Source organism: Molothrus aeneus, chromosome 1 (genome assembly GCF_037042795.1).
Source record: "Molothrus aeneus isolate 106 chromosome 1, BPBGC_Maene_1.0, whole genome shotgun sequence".
NCBI lineage: Eukaryota > Metazoa > Chordata > Aves > Passeriformes > Icteridae > Molothrus > Molothrus aeneus.
Window position 1 is genome coordinate 5,514,847 of NC_089646.1, and position 14,630 is coordinate 5,529,476.

A 14,630-nucleotide genomic window follows, 5' to 3' on the forward strand; every position below is an offset into this window, starting at 1 on the left:
ATTGAAACACAAATAGGGACATTTTTATATTTACATTCCTACTAATTTTCCTATTTTGAGAAACATCTCATAAATGACTCTTACAGACTTTTATAGTATTTTACTGAGCAGTTTTATCAGTTTCAATTATACTTTTGGGGATTGTTGATATCTTATGGTCAATAGTTTGGTGGCTGCATTTAAAAGGAACTCTGTGCTTTTAGGGAGCTGAAAAGAGTTCTGAAATTCATACAAATGGAGCCAAATCAAGGAGTTGTATATAAGGCTTGAATTTGTATTTTGCTTTTCAATCCAAAAGTCTAAATTTGTTAGTTATCATCTCTACTGATTAGTCAGTACCCCAGCAAGCATTTTGTAATTCATGTCTCTAAAACATTGTATTAATAGACTCATTTTTTGGCATTGCTTTGCTATTCTAGAAAAACTCTTTATCTTAAGAAATTTTAGTAACAAATTGTACTTTAGTAGTGCCCAGTGTCTGTTTCACTTAATGACTATTTGTTCATCCCTTTCTAGTACCTTGCAGGTCATTTGTTCAGTAAATTTCATCAGTATATCTGGAATTCCTTGGGTTTTGACATAAAAATATTCTGTGTCATTTTCACAGCATCCTTAAACCAACTAGATTAACCTCAAACCATGCCTAACTTTGTACATTGAATGCAATTCCTCTCAAGATGAGAAAACCAAGTCATTTCCACTTTAATTAAAAATGAAAATGTCTTAATGCATCCCTGATCCTGTGTGTTAATGCATCCCTGATCCTGTAGAAAGTGGTACTTCAGTAACTGAAGGTACCAGTGCATTTGTATCTGTTATTGATGGACTGGTCTCTGCTACAGGACCAGAGATATCAAAACCTGTTGTAGGATTTCCAACTCTTAATTTAATTTAAATGCAAATTTCTTTCATTTGCTATACTGGAAATTAGCAGATCAGTAGTCTTGCATGTGCCTCAGCAACATATTGACATAGTGCATATTGACCTACAATTTCTTTGCACTAGCTTGTAGTCACACACCCAAGTTTCTTCTCTCAGTTTCTAGAAAAAAGCTGGTGCTTATGCTACTACTAAGAAAACTTGTTCTGTATCTTCCCTCCCAGAATCAGTTACTAGGGAAGCTTTTGTGTCCCACACAAAAATTGAAATTATTTCTCAGAGTAATACTTTACCTCAGAGTCTTGCCTTAAAAATTCAATTAATTCAGCAGAATATGGTAGGTGGCTGAGTTTAGCTGAGCCTCAGGAATCCCAAGTTGTCACTCTGTCTTTTTAATATAAATTCAGTCCTTTGTATTAGAAGGATTTTTCAGTCACATCTTCTTACCTTCCTTTTTCCTAACCCAAGTCACAATCTATAAATACTTGGCAGTTGATCAAAGGCCAGGAACTCTGTTGTTCCATGTCAGCACAGTGCATTTCTGGTACAGGTCTGCTGAAGAAATCCTCTCATGAATGTCCGTGGAAGTTTATCCAATTATGACTTCTGGTCACAGTTACTGAAGGGAATGTGTTGCATATTTTTGCTCTTGATCAATACTTGTGTCTCATTTTTTTTTTAATTTTTTTTTTAATTCAGCTCTGAAATCCTTAGTACAAAACTGATATTTGCATTTGCTAAAACCATTTTCTTTGCTTAATTTATTTCAGCTGACGTAGTTCCCTAAAAGCCGAGTTTCTCTATTGTCCTTAAAACTACTTTGAAGATAAAATTGATCTTCTTAGAGTTCTTGCAAATTAAAAAAAAAAGAACATCTTGATTTTCAATTTATCTTTTGAGCTTTCAATTGGAAATGGGTCTGTGTGGTTTGGCAAAGTAACAGTTCTTTGGTTATATACTTCCATTTTGTTACCATGGTAAATTCTAATCTCTGACTGCGGTTCCTGATCAGATCTGAACATGCTTGGAAGGTCCCAGAGGAGAAAAAAAAACCCTCCCAAGTCCCATAAACCCCAAAAAAATCATTACACAATCATTTTTGCTTGCATATTCTTTTAAAATAAATATATCTGCATCTAAAGATGAGAGCTGTAATTGCAAGAGAATATTGATTCTCTAACATGGTCCACATGTGAGCTCACAAGGAGTAGCAGCACAGCTGGACCTCAGCAATCAAAAATGCAGAGTGTTTTAAAGACTTGGCAGTGACCAAAATTGTTTATTAAATGGAAGTAATTGGTTTTGACGAGAGTCACAAAGGACAAATCATTCTGTAACGGGTCAAAATTTTCTTCATCTTCTGTGGATGAGAACTGGTGTCATGTAAATTGCTGTCATCTACAGTTCTGTGGTAAATTTGGGCATTAGTAACTGAATACTTACAGTATTTGCCTTGTCACCTCAGTGCTTCTCACTGCCACCCTTCCCCTTTGTCAGGGGTTTAAACCTCAAGCAGAGTAATTGAAAATGCAACTGGACAAAGCCTTGAGCTGATTTTGGTGTTGGCCTTGCTGTGGAAGGGATGGATCTGATGAGCCTTAAAGATGGGACATGTGGAACTAAATTCTGTTTTCAGAAAGTACAGAGGAGCAGTCACTGAGGTGCAAGGCTGCTGATACTTTAATTTACAGTGAGAAACAATTAGATGATTGTCAGAGTTGTGATAGAGGTGTGATCTTGATGCTTCCAAGCTGGAAAAGCAAAGGAAAAAAAGTATCTCTTCTGTAACCTGAATCATACATGGTGGATCCAGATGAAGTAGTTGATTTTATTTGGTCTGGTTTTCATTACTCATTCTTCTGAATCCATGTATTCTAGTTGGTTTTGCCTTATATCTTGGGTGCCTCATATATATCCTGATTTGCCTTTCATCATGGGTACCTCACAGCAGGACCAGCTGCTCAGAAGAGGTGATTGTCCTGCTGTGTCCATTGTTGGTGTGGCCTCATCTGGAGCACTGTGGGCACTTCTGGGCCCTGCAATTTAGGAAGGATGAGAAGGTCCTTGAGTGTGTCCAGTGTTGGTGTGGCCTCATCTGGAGCACTGTGGGCACTTCTGGGCCCTGCAATTTAGGAAGCATGAGAAGGTCCTTGAGTGTGTCCAGTGTTGGTGTGGCCTCATCTGGAGCACTGTGGGCACTTCTGGGCCCTGCAATTTAGGAAGGATGAGAAGGTCCCTGAGTGTGTCCAGAGGAGGGCGCCAAAGCTGGTGGAAGGGCTGGAAGGAATGCCCTGCAAGGAGCTGGTGAGGGCTTTGGACTTGTCTGCTTCTGGGAAAAGGAGGCTGAGGGGTGACCTCATGGCTGTCAGCGACTTCATCTACAGCTTCCTGAGAAGGGGAAGTGGAGAATGAGGTGCTGAGCTCTTCTCCCTGGGATCCAGTGATAGGACATGTGGGAATGGTCCAAAGCCACACTGCAGGGGGTTTACATAGGACATGAGGAAACATTCCTTTGCCAAAAGGGTGGTCAAACACTGGAACAGGCTTCCTGTCAGCTCCTTCTTAAACACTGACAAGCCTGGGGCATCAACCATCCAGATGGTTGATGCCCCAGGCTTGTCAGTGTTTAAGAGGCACTTGGGCAATGCCCAAGACCTTTCAATGGTCAGCCCTGAACTGGTCAGCAGTTGGGCTGGATGGTCATTGTAGATTCTTTTCAATTTAAATAGTCTATTCATATTCTATTTTATTATATTTTGACATGGTGTTTCAGACAAGTAAAAAATAATTTATCTAATAGATATTAAAGCAGTGTGTTATTTCTGGTATTCTGTAATTGTCAAGAGCTTTCTTTCTTCAGTTACCTCTAGTACTGGAAATAAACAGTCAGAAGGAAAAATGGATCCCTTGTTTTGGCCATCAGAAGCTAACAGGTTTCGACGATTCACCCCCGAGTCCTTGGCAGCAATCGAGGAAAGGATTGCCAACAAAAAAAAGGAGCAAGTCAAAGTTAAAGAGAAGGCTAAGGAGACTAAGGAGCAAGGAGTTGAAGAAGATAAACTTACTCCTCAGCTTGACCTGAAAATCTGCAAAACGTTGCCATCTCTGTATGGGGACATTCCTGCAGAGCTGGTTGGGGAACCCTTGGAGGATTTTGATCCATACTACAGTGATCACAAGGTTAAAACTTCCCAAAGCTTTTTTTTTTTTTTTTTAATTTTTGCCTGCTGAGCTCTTAAGGGATAGTAAAAGCTCTGTTCAGGAGGTGCTGGGGTTTGATTGCTCTGTAGACAGAGCTTTAAACATTACTGACAGCTTTTGGGGGGGAGTTCTAAGATATGTTCTGCATCATGGAATGAAGAGGTATTTTAAATTCCAGTCAAGAATCAAAGTTAATTATGAAAACATGATATGTTAATGGTGCACTTTAATAGTAAATATATTCTGGGATTAGTGATGCTTTGTTTTCCAGAGCAGTTTCTCTGATGCCTGTGGGCTTGAGCTCCCTGTTGTGTAAACAGTGCCTGCCCAACAGTTGGTCATGCTGGAATTGCAGATGCTTTCACTGAATTACAAATACTATACAAATTAAGGGAGGCACATTTGAGATTTTCCATTACTCTGTGTAGCAAACCTATGTACTTTCATTGTCTTAAATTAATTTTCTGTAACTTTATGTCTCACTAGTTTTGCTTATTGTTCCATCTTTATATTGCACATACTCCATGCTATTCCAGAGTGGTTGGTGATGCTGACTATAGCAGTGTATAAAGTATATAGTCTAGGAATCCCTTCTAAATTAAATACTTAAATTATTACTACTGTCAAAGAAGACTTGATATGAAGAGCAGAAGGTTCCATCCAGTCCTAGTTGCTGTTTTAATGTATGCCAGCAAGGTATTGGAGTGTAATAATATCAGAGAGCATGCTTTAGACTTTGATCTTCCAGATACCTTTTTCTTAAAGTAATCAAAGTGATACTATTGATGAAGAAGAACTGAGGTTGACTGAGTTGAAGAAATTTATATTAAAGTTAGGAAACTGTGTTTTTCATTCAAGAGATTTCATTTTTACTATATGGCAAATGTGCTGAGCTGCATGGACCTTAAGGTAGCTTAGAAGGAATTATAGTGTTATGTGACAATATGGAGATATTTCAAAATTAAAAATTTGCTTTGACTGTCCAGGATTTTGACAGTATTGCACAATCTGCATCTTGTAAATAATCTCTTGTAGCCTGTAACACTGTCCAAGAGTAAGGTATTAAGGCCATTGTTACAGTCCCAGAGTAGTAATTTAATTACTTTGACCAAATGAATATGATTACTTGCTCTTCATATTCATTCCCATTATGGATTCTTCCTCTCAGGCAATAATGAACTTCAATAGAGTTGCTTTCCTTCAAAATGTGAATAATCAGGTCACAGCTCCAAGTTAGAATAAAGGAAAGCTGTGCTCCTAACTGCAGTTAGATATAGCTCAAGATGCAGAATTGAAAAACTGAACATGTAATTTTTGCACAAATTTTTAATTCATTCAAATGTTTCATGTACTATGAATCTTTTTTTTTTAATAGACTTTTATGGTGTTAAATAAAAGGAGGACTATTTTCCGGTTTACTGCCACACCTGCCTTGTTTATATTTGGTCCTTTTAATCCAGTCAGAAAAAAGGCAATTAAAATTCTGATCCATTCATATCCTTTCATTGGCTTCCATGATTTGAATATTAAAATATTCTGTGCCATTTTCTGTCATTCTGTCCCTCTGTTTCTGCTTCTTCTGCTTTTATTTGGAATTATTAATGAGTGGAAATTGGTCTTTTTAGGTGAACATACCTGAACATGTCAAACATGTTATGTCCCACTAGTGTCCTAACTTCCAAAACCATCTTCATGTGCAGATAATTCATTTTTAAATTTAAAACATGAATTTTACCCAGCTGAGAAGATTTGATCTTGGTGGGAGGTTCTTGGGATGGTCCTTAGCAAGAATAGGAATTGGATTTTGGTAATCCTTGTGGGTCCCTTCCAACTCAGGGTAATTTGTGATTCTGTTATAATTTTCTTTGGAAAACACACGATAAGTTCTGAATATATTCAAATGAAAAGTTATCTTTTGAATGCTTGTGTGGTATTTTTGTGTGGAAATCAGCAACTTGCATGAACCTCATTTTGTATAATACAGAGGTTTTTCCCTTGACTTACTATTCACAGTTTTTCTTGGCATTATTACATTTACTGTGTTACTCAATTGTATGGCTATGACTATCCCTCACCTTCTTGTAGAAGCCTACTGGACTGAGTAAGTACCTCAATGGCCATGTGCTCACTATTTTTCCAAGGATACTAACATGTAGGACTGAAAAATTTAAATAATGTGGTGGTCTAATTCTGGGGCTTGAAAATTCTTGGATAGACCCCTGAGGAAGGCTGAGGACTGTTATTATATCACCCAGTCTTTTGTGGAGATTCAGTGCCTTTTCTTAGAGGTTCTCACCATATGCCCTTTTTTCTGTCTTGCCTAATTTTGCCATCTGGTGTAACATAGGAGGTTGGTCCATTTTTCCTTTTGAGGATTAAATCTTTCTGAGAGACTGTGCAGCAGGATTTTAACTTAATATCTCTCATTCTAGAGCAATAACCTGAATGCCTGTTGTAGTTGCCTCATGCAAAAGGTATAAAGGAATAAATATTTATTCTGTTCTTTCCTCTCTTTCCTGGTGACACTCCTAAGTCTGTTGTTCCCACTAGGAAGCCACTTATTTGTAATGTCTTGCTTCCTTTGGTACTTGAGCACTGCATCCAGTGTAACTTGAGTTCATATTCCAGAATTAAATCTGGAAAATGTGCCTGGAGCCTCAGAAGTTCTGTAATTTTTAATTCCTTTTATTTTGGGGTAAGCATGGTAAGAACTTAATTTTCTGTAGGATTTCTTTCAGTTGTAGTGTATTTGTCAGAATAAATATATAAAATGTGCAAACTTTACGGACTGAAATAAATCTTTATTGTTTTTGTTCTGCCAGAGGCTTTGAGCTTTCCCAGCCTGCTTTAGAACTTAAACACAATCTTGAAAATGTTTCCTAAGGAAATGTGAGCTATGTTTCATCCAGAAATAGCATCGTATGCTTATGTGAATGTTTGTGTTTGTAGATTTATATGGAAAAATTACTAAAATTCAGGAAGACATCTTGTTCCCATGATGCTTCTGAAAGTAATGCAACCTGTCCCATTTTGCTTCACATTTTCTACCTTTATCTCCATGCAGAGACTAAATCAGAGAAAACATAGAAATGTGTCTGAATGTGTATCAGTCCATTGATATTTTTATTTGTGTAACTTTAATATACACTTTCCTCCTCAGACATGTTTTCACTGCTGTCTATTCTACTGAAATATTGATTAAAGTAGTAGCAAGAGGATTTGTTTGGAATGAATTTACTTTTCTAAGAGATCCATGGAACTGCTTGGACTTTTCTATTATTATTGTAATGTAAGTAAAACTCAGTATTTCTTTTACACTCAGGGGACAAATAAGAGAAAATAACATTTGGTGTTGCTGAAATTCCTTACAGTTGTTGGCATCCTCCCTGCTAAACTGTGCTTGAATAACATTTTGCATGCCTGCAATGAGAAGAACAGACTTTAAAGTAAGACCTAAATTAAAAGCTCATCTTAGAACTGTGTGATTGTTCTCAATTTAGTCTTTATTTGAATTTTGTCAGGAGGTAATTGCATAAACAGCCCAAACCAAGCCAGCCCCTTTATGTTGTCTTAACTGTACTCTGAATCAGATGAAACTCATTTGAGAAGGGTCCAAAATGGGTCACAAGGTGTTGAATGGTGGTAAATAACTGATGAAATCCCAGTGTCAAATGATGCTCAAGGAACAACACATATTGCTTTACATGCAAATTAATGGGCTCTGGAATAGCCTCCACTTGTTGGGAAGATGATGTTGTAGTTTAAACAGACAGTTTTGTAAAAGCACCACTCCAGCATGCAGTCATGGTCAGAGAAGGAGGTAGAAAATGAAGACATTGGGGGTAAGAAGTAAAGAAGCAGAATACACATTATTTCTCTGTGTAGCCTGTGTTTTAATTCAGGACCTTGTGTAGTTTTGTTCCTCACATGTCAAAAGATGTCAGAATTAAAAAAGCTGCAGTGAATATGTATATCTGCAATTCCACATACCAAAAAACTACATAGAGAAAAACTGGCATGAAAAGACAATCGCAGAGCAGGAACACAGTTGAAGTGTACAGCACAGAGACAAAAAGAGAAAAAATAGTATTTTTCTTCCTACAATGAGAGCTAAAGGCACCAAATGAAGTTGTCAGGTGGCAGAATAAAAAAGAAGGGAGTAGTTTGCAGCACTACAGGTAGGTTTTTCCTCATTTGTAAGTAATAGATGATATGTACCCAGGTGTCATCACACACATCAATATGTATATGAACAATTAATCTTACAGGTAAAAATGAACTGCTAAGGAACTTGAATACTGTTGATCATCAGCATCTATCACTAGATAGTTACTGATAGTTACAAATATCACAAGACTGTCCAACAGTTGCATGAAAAATTAAATTATGGTCCTTTCACCCCTAATTAATTAATGTTCAACTTTACAATACAGTACCTCCACCTGTTTTTTTCCATGTCTTATAGTACAACAATAAAAACTATTTAGAAATTAGCTCAACTGCTAACTCAAGTGTTGTTATTGCTTAGGGTACTTGATAATTATTCAATCTTACAGACTAGACAAAGCCAATGTGCTCTGATCTGCTGCTGACAAAGTCATGCTTTGAGGGGGAGGTTGCCTTTTCAACCATTGTTGTCTCGGATTTTTCTATAGAGACTTTATTTTTTAAGGAATTCTGTTACCAGTTATGAGCTTGTCATGAGATGAGTCACAATTCATGTCCTATCTGACATAAAGAAGTCTTAGAAAATTTGGGGTAACCTGTTAAAGTGCTGTATAGACTATGAAATGCTTTAAAATACTGATTTGATGAAACTTTTTAATTGTTGAAATGTTAAAATTGAAACAAGTTGCAATACTCAAGTTCTCAGTGACTGTTAAAGGTTAGAGAGCCCCTGTGGTACAGAATAAACACATTATAAATCCACTGTTGCTCAACTTCCTTCTCCTGAAGTGTGTATTTTGTTTTGAGATAGCAGCAACATGTATTTTCATGAGAGAAGTCTCAGTGTAAGAGTGTGGTTATGACATTGGCAGTTTTATATTTATTTGAAATTTTGATGGATAAACTCTTCCAAAGTTAAAGCATCCACATCCACCCAAAGTAGGAACTTACTGTATATTTTTTCAGAGGCACTGCTCCAAAGCCCCATTACTTTAGATCCATGCCGAGAAATTGACTTAGATTCCTAATTTTAGGCATGTATCTTAGGATATATTTTATGCAGTGAATTCATTACTGCCTGCTCCATAAGGAAATGCTTTGAAAAGCTCCATCTTTGTCATTCAGTTGAGTATGGGTTAATTTTGCAGGTACATGGCTGCATTTCATAGTGTTGGCAATGTTTCAATTCTTCGAACTTTCAGAGTACTGAGGACTTTGAAAGCTATTTCAGTAATACCAGGTAAGGAACAATACACCTTACTGATTTTCTCTCTGCTTCACCAGAATGCAAATTCTAATTCCACTCCTGTTCTTGTCTTCCAGTTCTCTGGTCACTTTTTGTGACCCCAAGGTGTGACTGTTTTGCACCCTCAGCAGCACCCTAACATAATTTTTTAAATCATCTTTCCTTCAAATGGTTTTGACAAAGGCAAATTTATATTCTGCATTATTATTTTATTATTTTTTTATCCCATTACTGATGTACATTTTTATTTAGCCCAGTGCCTTTGTTTCTTTAATTTGTCTTCTTGGAGCAGCCCACTGTATGTAATATATTTTCTTAACATAATATATCTAAACCACCATATTTCTGGTTTCATGTTCTACCTCATTAGCTAATCCTTGTCTGGTTTATTTTCCAGAATGATGATTTCACAATTTGAGAGACTTTCATTTGTTTCCTTACTGACCACAGCCACTGTCTAGATTGTGTGTAATACTTTCAACAGTGTGTTGCATATGCTATCCAGAGTTCAATATTTTTTGTAAGTTGTGTCCTTAATTAGGGTACCAAAGAATGATTTCAGAGTCCAACTGCAAAAATTGGCTTGAAAATCTATAAATTACAATATATCTCATGGTCATAATATTAACTTTATCATTTCCATGTAATTGCAAATATATTTTGATTTTTTATGAAATTATAGCATTAATGAAGCATTGAAGGTGTTTAATTTTAGTGCAAAAAGCCACATATCAATACTTTGTCTTTAACAAACCTGCAGCCGTCATGACTTGTCATATAGGAATATCATTACAGTCTTTTTCTCACTTACTATGTTATTGGATCTTATCTTCCTAGGTCTGAAAGTCATTGTAAATTCACTTGTTGAGTCTGTTAAGAAGCTCTTGGATGTGCTGATCCTGACTGTATTTTGCTTGAGTATATTTGCACTAATAGGCCTTCAGCTCTTCATGGGCAATTTAAAATCCAAATGTATCCTCAATAAAACTCTGTACGATGACTCATTATGTAAGGATCCCAAGATATATGTACCAAATGATGAAGGTAAATGTTTTTCTTTTCTCCCTTTACATAATCTGTGTATCTTCCTATGTATGTATTGATTTTTCACAGGCATGTTAATGTATAGTTGAATGTATTTCTGCCAAGAAGGTTTGTCCTTCCAATTGCACAAGTAGTAGTATGAAGTCTCTAGGACAACTGAATATGAGATTAGTGAATCTTGGATTTGGAGAAAGATCAGCACTCTGTGGGATAGAGGGACTGAGTTTTCTATAAGCATTTTCTTCCTTATCTGTGCATTGCACAGGGATATTAATTTTAGGGTTACTGCACAGAGAATGATTTTTTCCAATTACTCTGTAATTAATGGATTTTGTCTAGTTTTCATAGAGATTCTTATTTTTACCCAAGATCAAATAGAATCTTACATTGTTAGTTGTGCAGCAAATTGTTACTATTTATTTTAAATTGCCAGAGACAGATCTGCTGAGACTCAGTCCTGTTGGGAAAGGATCTTTCACAGAGGTTTGATCCATCAGAGTGTTTATAAAGTGTAGTAATGTTTGGTTTACTGTCAGAAAGCTGTAGCAACTGAAAACTTTTAATTTTATGATTCTTTGATTGTTTGGTTTTGTTTTTTTTTTTTTTTTTTTATTAGAGCAATGCTTTAGATTGAAAGACACTTCTGAAATATTGCTGTGTGAGTACAGTGAAGATTTCAAGTAAGTGAACAAAGCAGTTTTAGTACTTTCTTCATTTTTTCCTTCAGAACTATGGTTTTATTTTTGGTCTAAAGGAATGGTGATGATTTTTCAGGAGGAAGAAATGGATCAATTAAATTAAAAACCACATATTTCACACCAGAAAAGGAATGAAGAACAAGAATGCAGCCAATTTTATATGTACTTTGTTGCTAACTGCTAGGAGTATAATGATAAGGTAGAATGATAAAAATGAGAAGGGGAACAGATCACTAAAGACTTTTTAGATATTAATAAATTCTGCTCTCTTCATCTTGGTGAATTATTTAAAAATAAAGGTATTTCCATTTTCCCCCACTCTCTGTATTTGTTAGGACATATCCTACATCAATGAGAGTTTTTGTCTGTCCCAAACTAAGGTCTCTGTCTAGTTTTCTTTACTAGACAAATGGTTTTCTGGGATGGTCAGATATGAATCAGCCCTTCTGGCAGGAATATTTTGGGGAATAATGAAACCTCTTTTCAGACAAACTGAACAAATCTTTACTTGTTGCCATGTATTGGATTCTTTCAAATTCAATTGAATCTCCACATAAGTATTGTTTAACATTTCTTTTGTGGTTAGAAGTGGGTGTCCAGAGAACTACACCTGTGAGAAGATTGGGAAAAATCCTGACTTTGGTTATACAAGTTTTGACCACTTTGGCTGGGCTTTCCTCTCTGTGTTCCGGCTGATGACCCAGGACTACTGGGAGCGTCTCTACAGACAAGTGGGTGCTTTTTTTACCTGCTGGAATGACTTTGGATGTGCAATTCAGAGCTTTATGTCCACTAGAAAAGTCTGTATTGGTTTTAACATTACTGACACCAATTTTCTCCTAAAATCAATGTAAGTATTAAGGAAGTAGAATCAAGTGACTGAGCTGTAGCACCTTCGGCAAGTGATGTTGGGTAGGAGCAACCCTGCTGTGAGTGCTCATAGTTTTGTTGGAGAACACGCTCAGGTGGTTAAGAGCTAAATAAGAGTTAAAAATTTGTATGTAACTACCCAAGGACTGAGATATGGAGCAGATCCAGCCAGGGAGCTCCCTGCTACTGCAGGGAATGTGAGGATTTGTCACATTCTCTGTTTGTCTTCCTTTTAAGTGCTGACTCCTCACCAAACCTTTTGGCTCAACATATACACTTTCATTTTTGACAACATGGTACTAAAAAAATTGGGGACTTTATATTTTAATTCTGAGAGTTGAATGTAACTTTTCAATTCTGTGTTTTTTTTAAAAAATGATGTAAAAATACCTGTAGAGAACTTCCTGGATCCCCTACATCTATACAGTGCCTTTTCCAGACAGGAGCAATATTCTCTGCCTTGTTCTGTACCTTTCATATTGATCCATTTTAGCTCTTTTTTCCATCAGCCTTTATTAACTGGGACTTTTTAAATGGATGCAATGTCTTTTGCCATTTGCAGGTCATGTTACTTTTAGTTTTTAATGTTTCAGAGCTCAATTTTGAATCATCTCCTCTGCTACCATTAAAAAAAGAATAATATAATCAGTCTAAATGTTGCCTCTGATTCTGTAATTAAAACATCTGTCATGATTATATAAAAAATCCTAGGTTTCATCTTTATTACTGAATTTTATTAATTTCTTCCACAGTCACCTATGTCTTTACAGATGAAGTTGTCTTCTCATAGCTTAAACTCTGATGGTCATTAGCCTGATTTGCTGGAAGATATTTGATTTATTTTAAGAATGAGATTTGTTAATTCTTTTCTCCAGTATGTGACTTTTTCATGTATGACTTAGACCAGAAGCAGATCCTACTGTTGTTCATTGAAAACACTGCAGTGCATTAACCTTTTGTATTGCATAGAAAAATAAATTCTTTATAGTTATTGTGAAATTGCTTTGTAAATATTAGTTTATTTGGAATTTATTACCACCTTTACCTTTTCCTCACAGACCATCCGTACCTCTGGAGTGTCCTGCATCTTTTTTTTTATGGCAGTCATCTTCTTCTGCTCATTTTATCTCTTCAATCTGATCTTGGCTGTGGTAACTATGGCATATGAAGAGGAAAACAGAGCCACTCGTGCTGAAACAGAGGCAAAAGAAAAGCTGCTTCAGGATGCCAGACAAATTATAGAGAAGGAACAGGTTTGTAAATGTTCATATATGATCTGTAGTTCCTTCTGTTTTCTTCTGTTTGTGAATTAGGGAAATAATGTTTTGAATTAAACATGGGCTTCTTAAAATACTTTCTGACACTGCATTTCTCTTTATGTCTTTCCAAATGCATATATGCATGTATACATATGTTTAAATACATAAACGTTCCTGTGATACAAAAACCCATCATAAATCCAACTTAAAATATACTAAGTTTTAGGATTTGCAGACCTGACATTGTACAGGAATGTCTTTCTGGCAAGAAAGTAATTTTTATGATATTGCTTGAATGCTGCACTCCATAGTTTGCCCTGTTCTTGTACAGTACCATTATTACTGTGCCCAAAAATTCCTTTCTCTGGGTATCCCTTCCTGATATTACTGCAGGAAGGAAGCATTGGTAGATGCAATTTAACTCCTACCTTAAATGAAAGATTTCCCTGGTTTACTGCTCACAGTCAGAAAGGTCAGACTTGTGAGAGGACAAACAAATATTCTCTAGCAATTATCAAATTTCATCATTTAAGTGTTAGGCATCACCATTTTACCAAGTTCCTCCTCTACAGTTGTTGACAGCTCTGTAATGTTTCTGTGCCTGACATTCCACCTTGACAGGCCTTTTTTTCCTTCTGTTTTCCTTTTTTCTTCTTTCTATTTTTCTTTCAACGGGATTAGGATTTAGGAAAATTTAACATTTTAGGATTTAGTTTGAGCTTTCTTGGACTCAAGGTCCTTTTCAAAGCAAGAAAAGGAAAGTGAAAGGATAAGCCCTCATACTTTGTAAATCAGATACAAAATACAATATTTAAAGTGACAAGGGCAGACTTTAATTAGAGTAGCTCACAGATAACCCTGCTTTGTCTTTCAGAATTGTGAATAGCATTTTTTACTCCTGTCTTTTGATGACAGTTTAACATTTGAAGCCTAGGAATTGTCAGTGCAAATAATTCAGATATCATAATAATTACATGTATATGATCTTAGTCCATGCATTGGAATTTGCCTTGAATTAACAGACAGATGTTCTGCTTTTCCTGTTACAGATGTTGGCTGTGGAAGAAAGCAGTAAGGCCTTGCATGCTGCATCTGAAATGCCAGTTGCTGACTTGAAAAATTCAGAAGGAAAAGAGAGTAATAAAGAAACACCTACTTCAAGACAAAACTTAATTTCAGATGACCAGGAAAATGAGGAGCAAATTTTTCGTTCACAGCCTGATCGCTGCCACAAGAAGCTCGTAAGTATTTGCAATAGAAAATAC

The 14,630-nt window shown here is 36.2% G+C and overlaps 1 protein-coding gene across 1 annotated transcript in view; it reads left to right on the forward strand.

The window, feature by feature from the left end:
* Positions 1-3,778: 3,778 nt before the first annotated feature.
* LOC136560796 (sodium channel protein type 5 subunit alpha-like) overlaps positions 3,779-14,630 on the forward strand; it is a 32,614-nt gene continuing 21,762 nt past the window's right edge. The window contains exons 1-10 of the mRNA XM_066556886.1: positions 3,779-4,060; positions 5,457-5,575; positions 6,093-6,182; positions 7,242-7,370; positions 9,397-9,488; positions 10,332-10,572; positions 11,168-11,218; positions 11,826-11,967; positions 13,165-13,359; positions 14,415-14,606. Of these exons, the coding sequence (XP_066412983.1) occupies positions 3,779-4,060; positions 5,457-5,575; positions 6,093-6,182; positions 7,242-7,370; positions 9,397-9,488; positions 10,332-10,572; positions 11,168-11,218; positions 11,826-11,967; positions 13,165-13,359; positions 14,415-14,606 (1,533 nt within the window). The remainder of the gene's footprint in view (positions 4,061-5,456; positions 5,576-6,092; positions 6,183-7,241; positions 7,371-9,396; positions 9,489-10,331; positions 10,573-11,167; positions 11,219-11,825; positions 11,968-13,164; positions 13,360-14,414; positions 14,607-14,630) is intronic.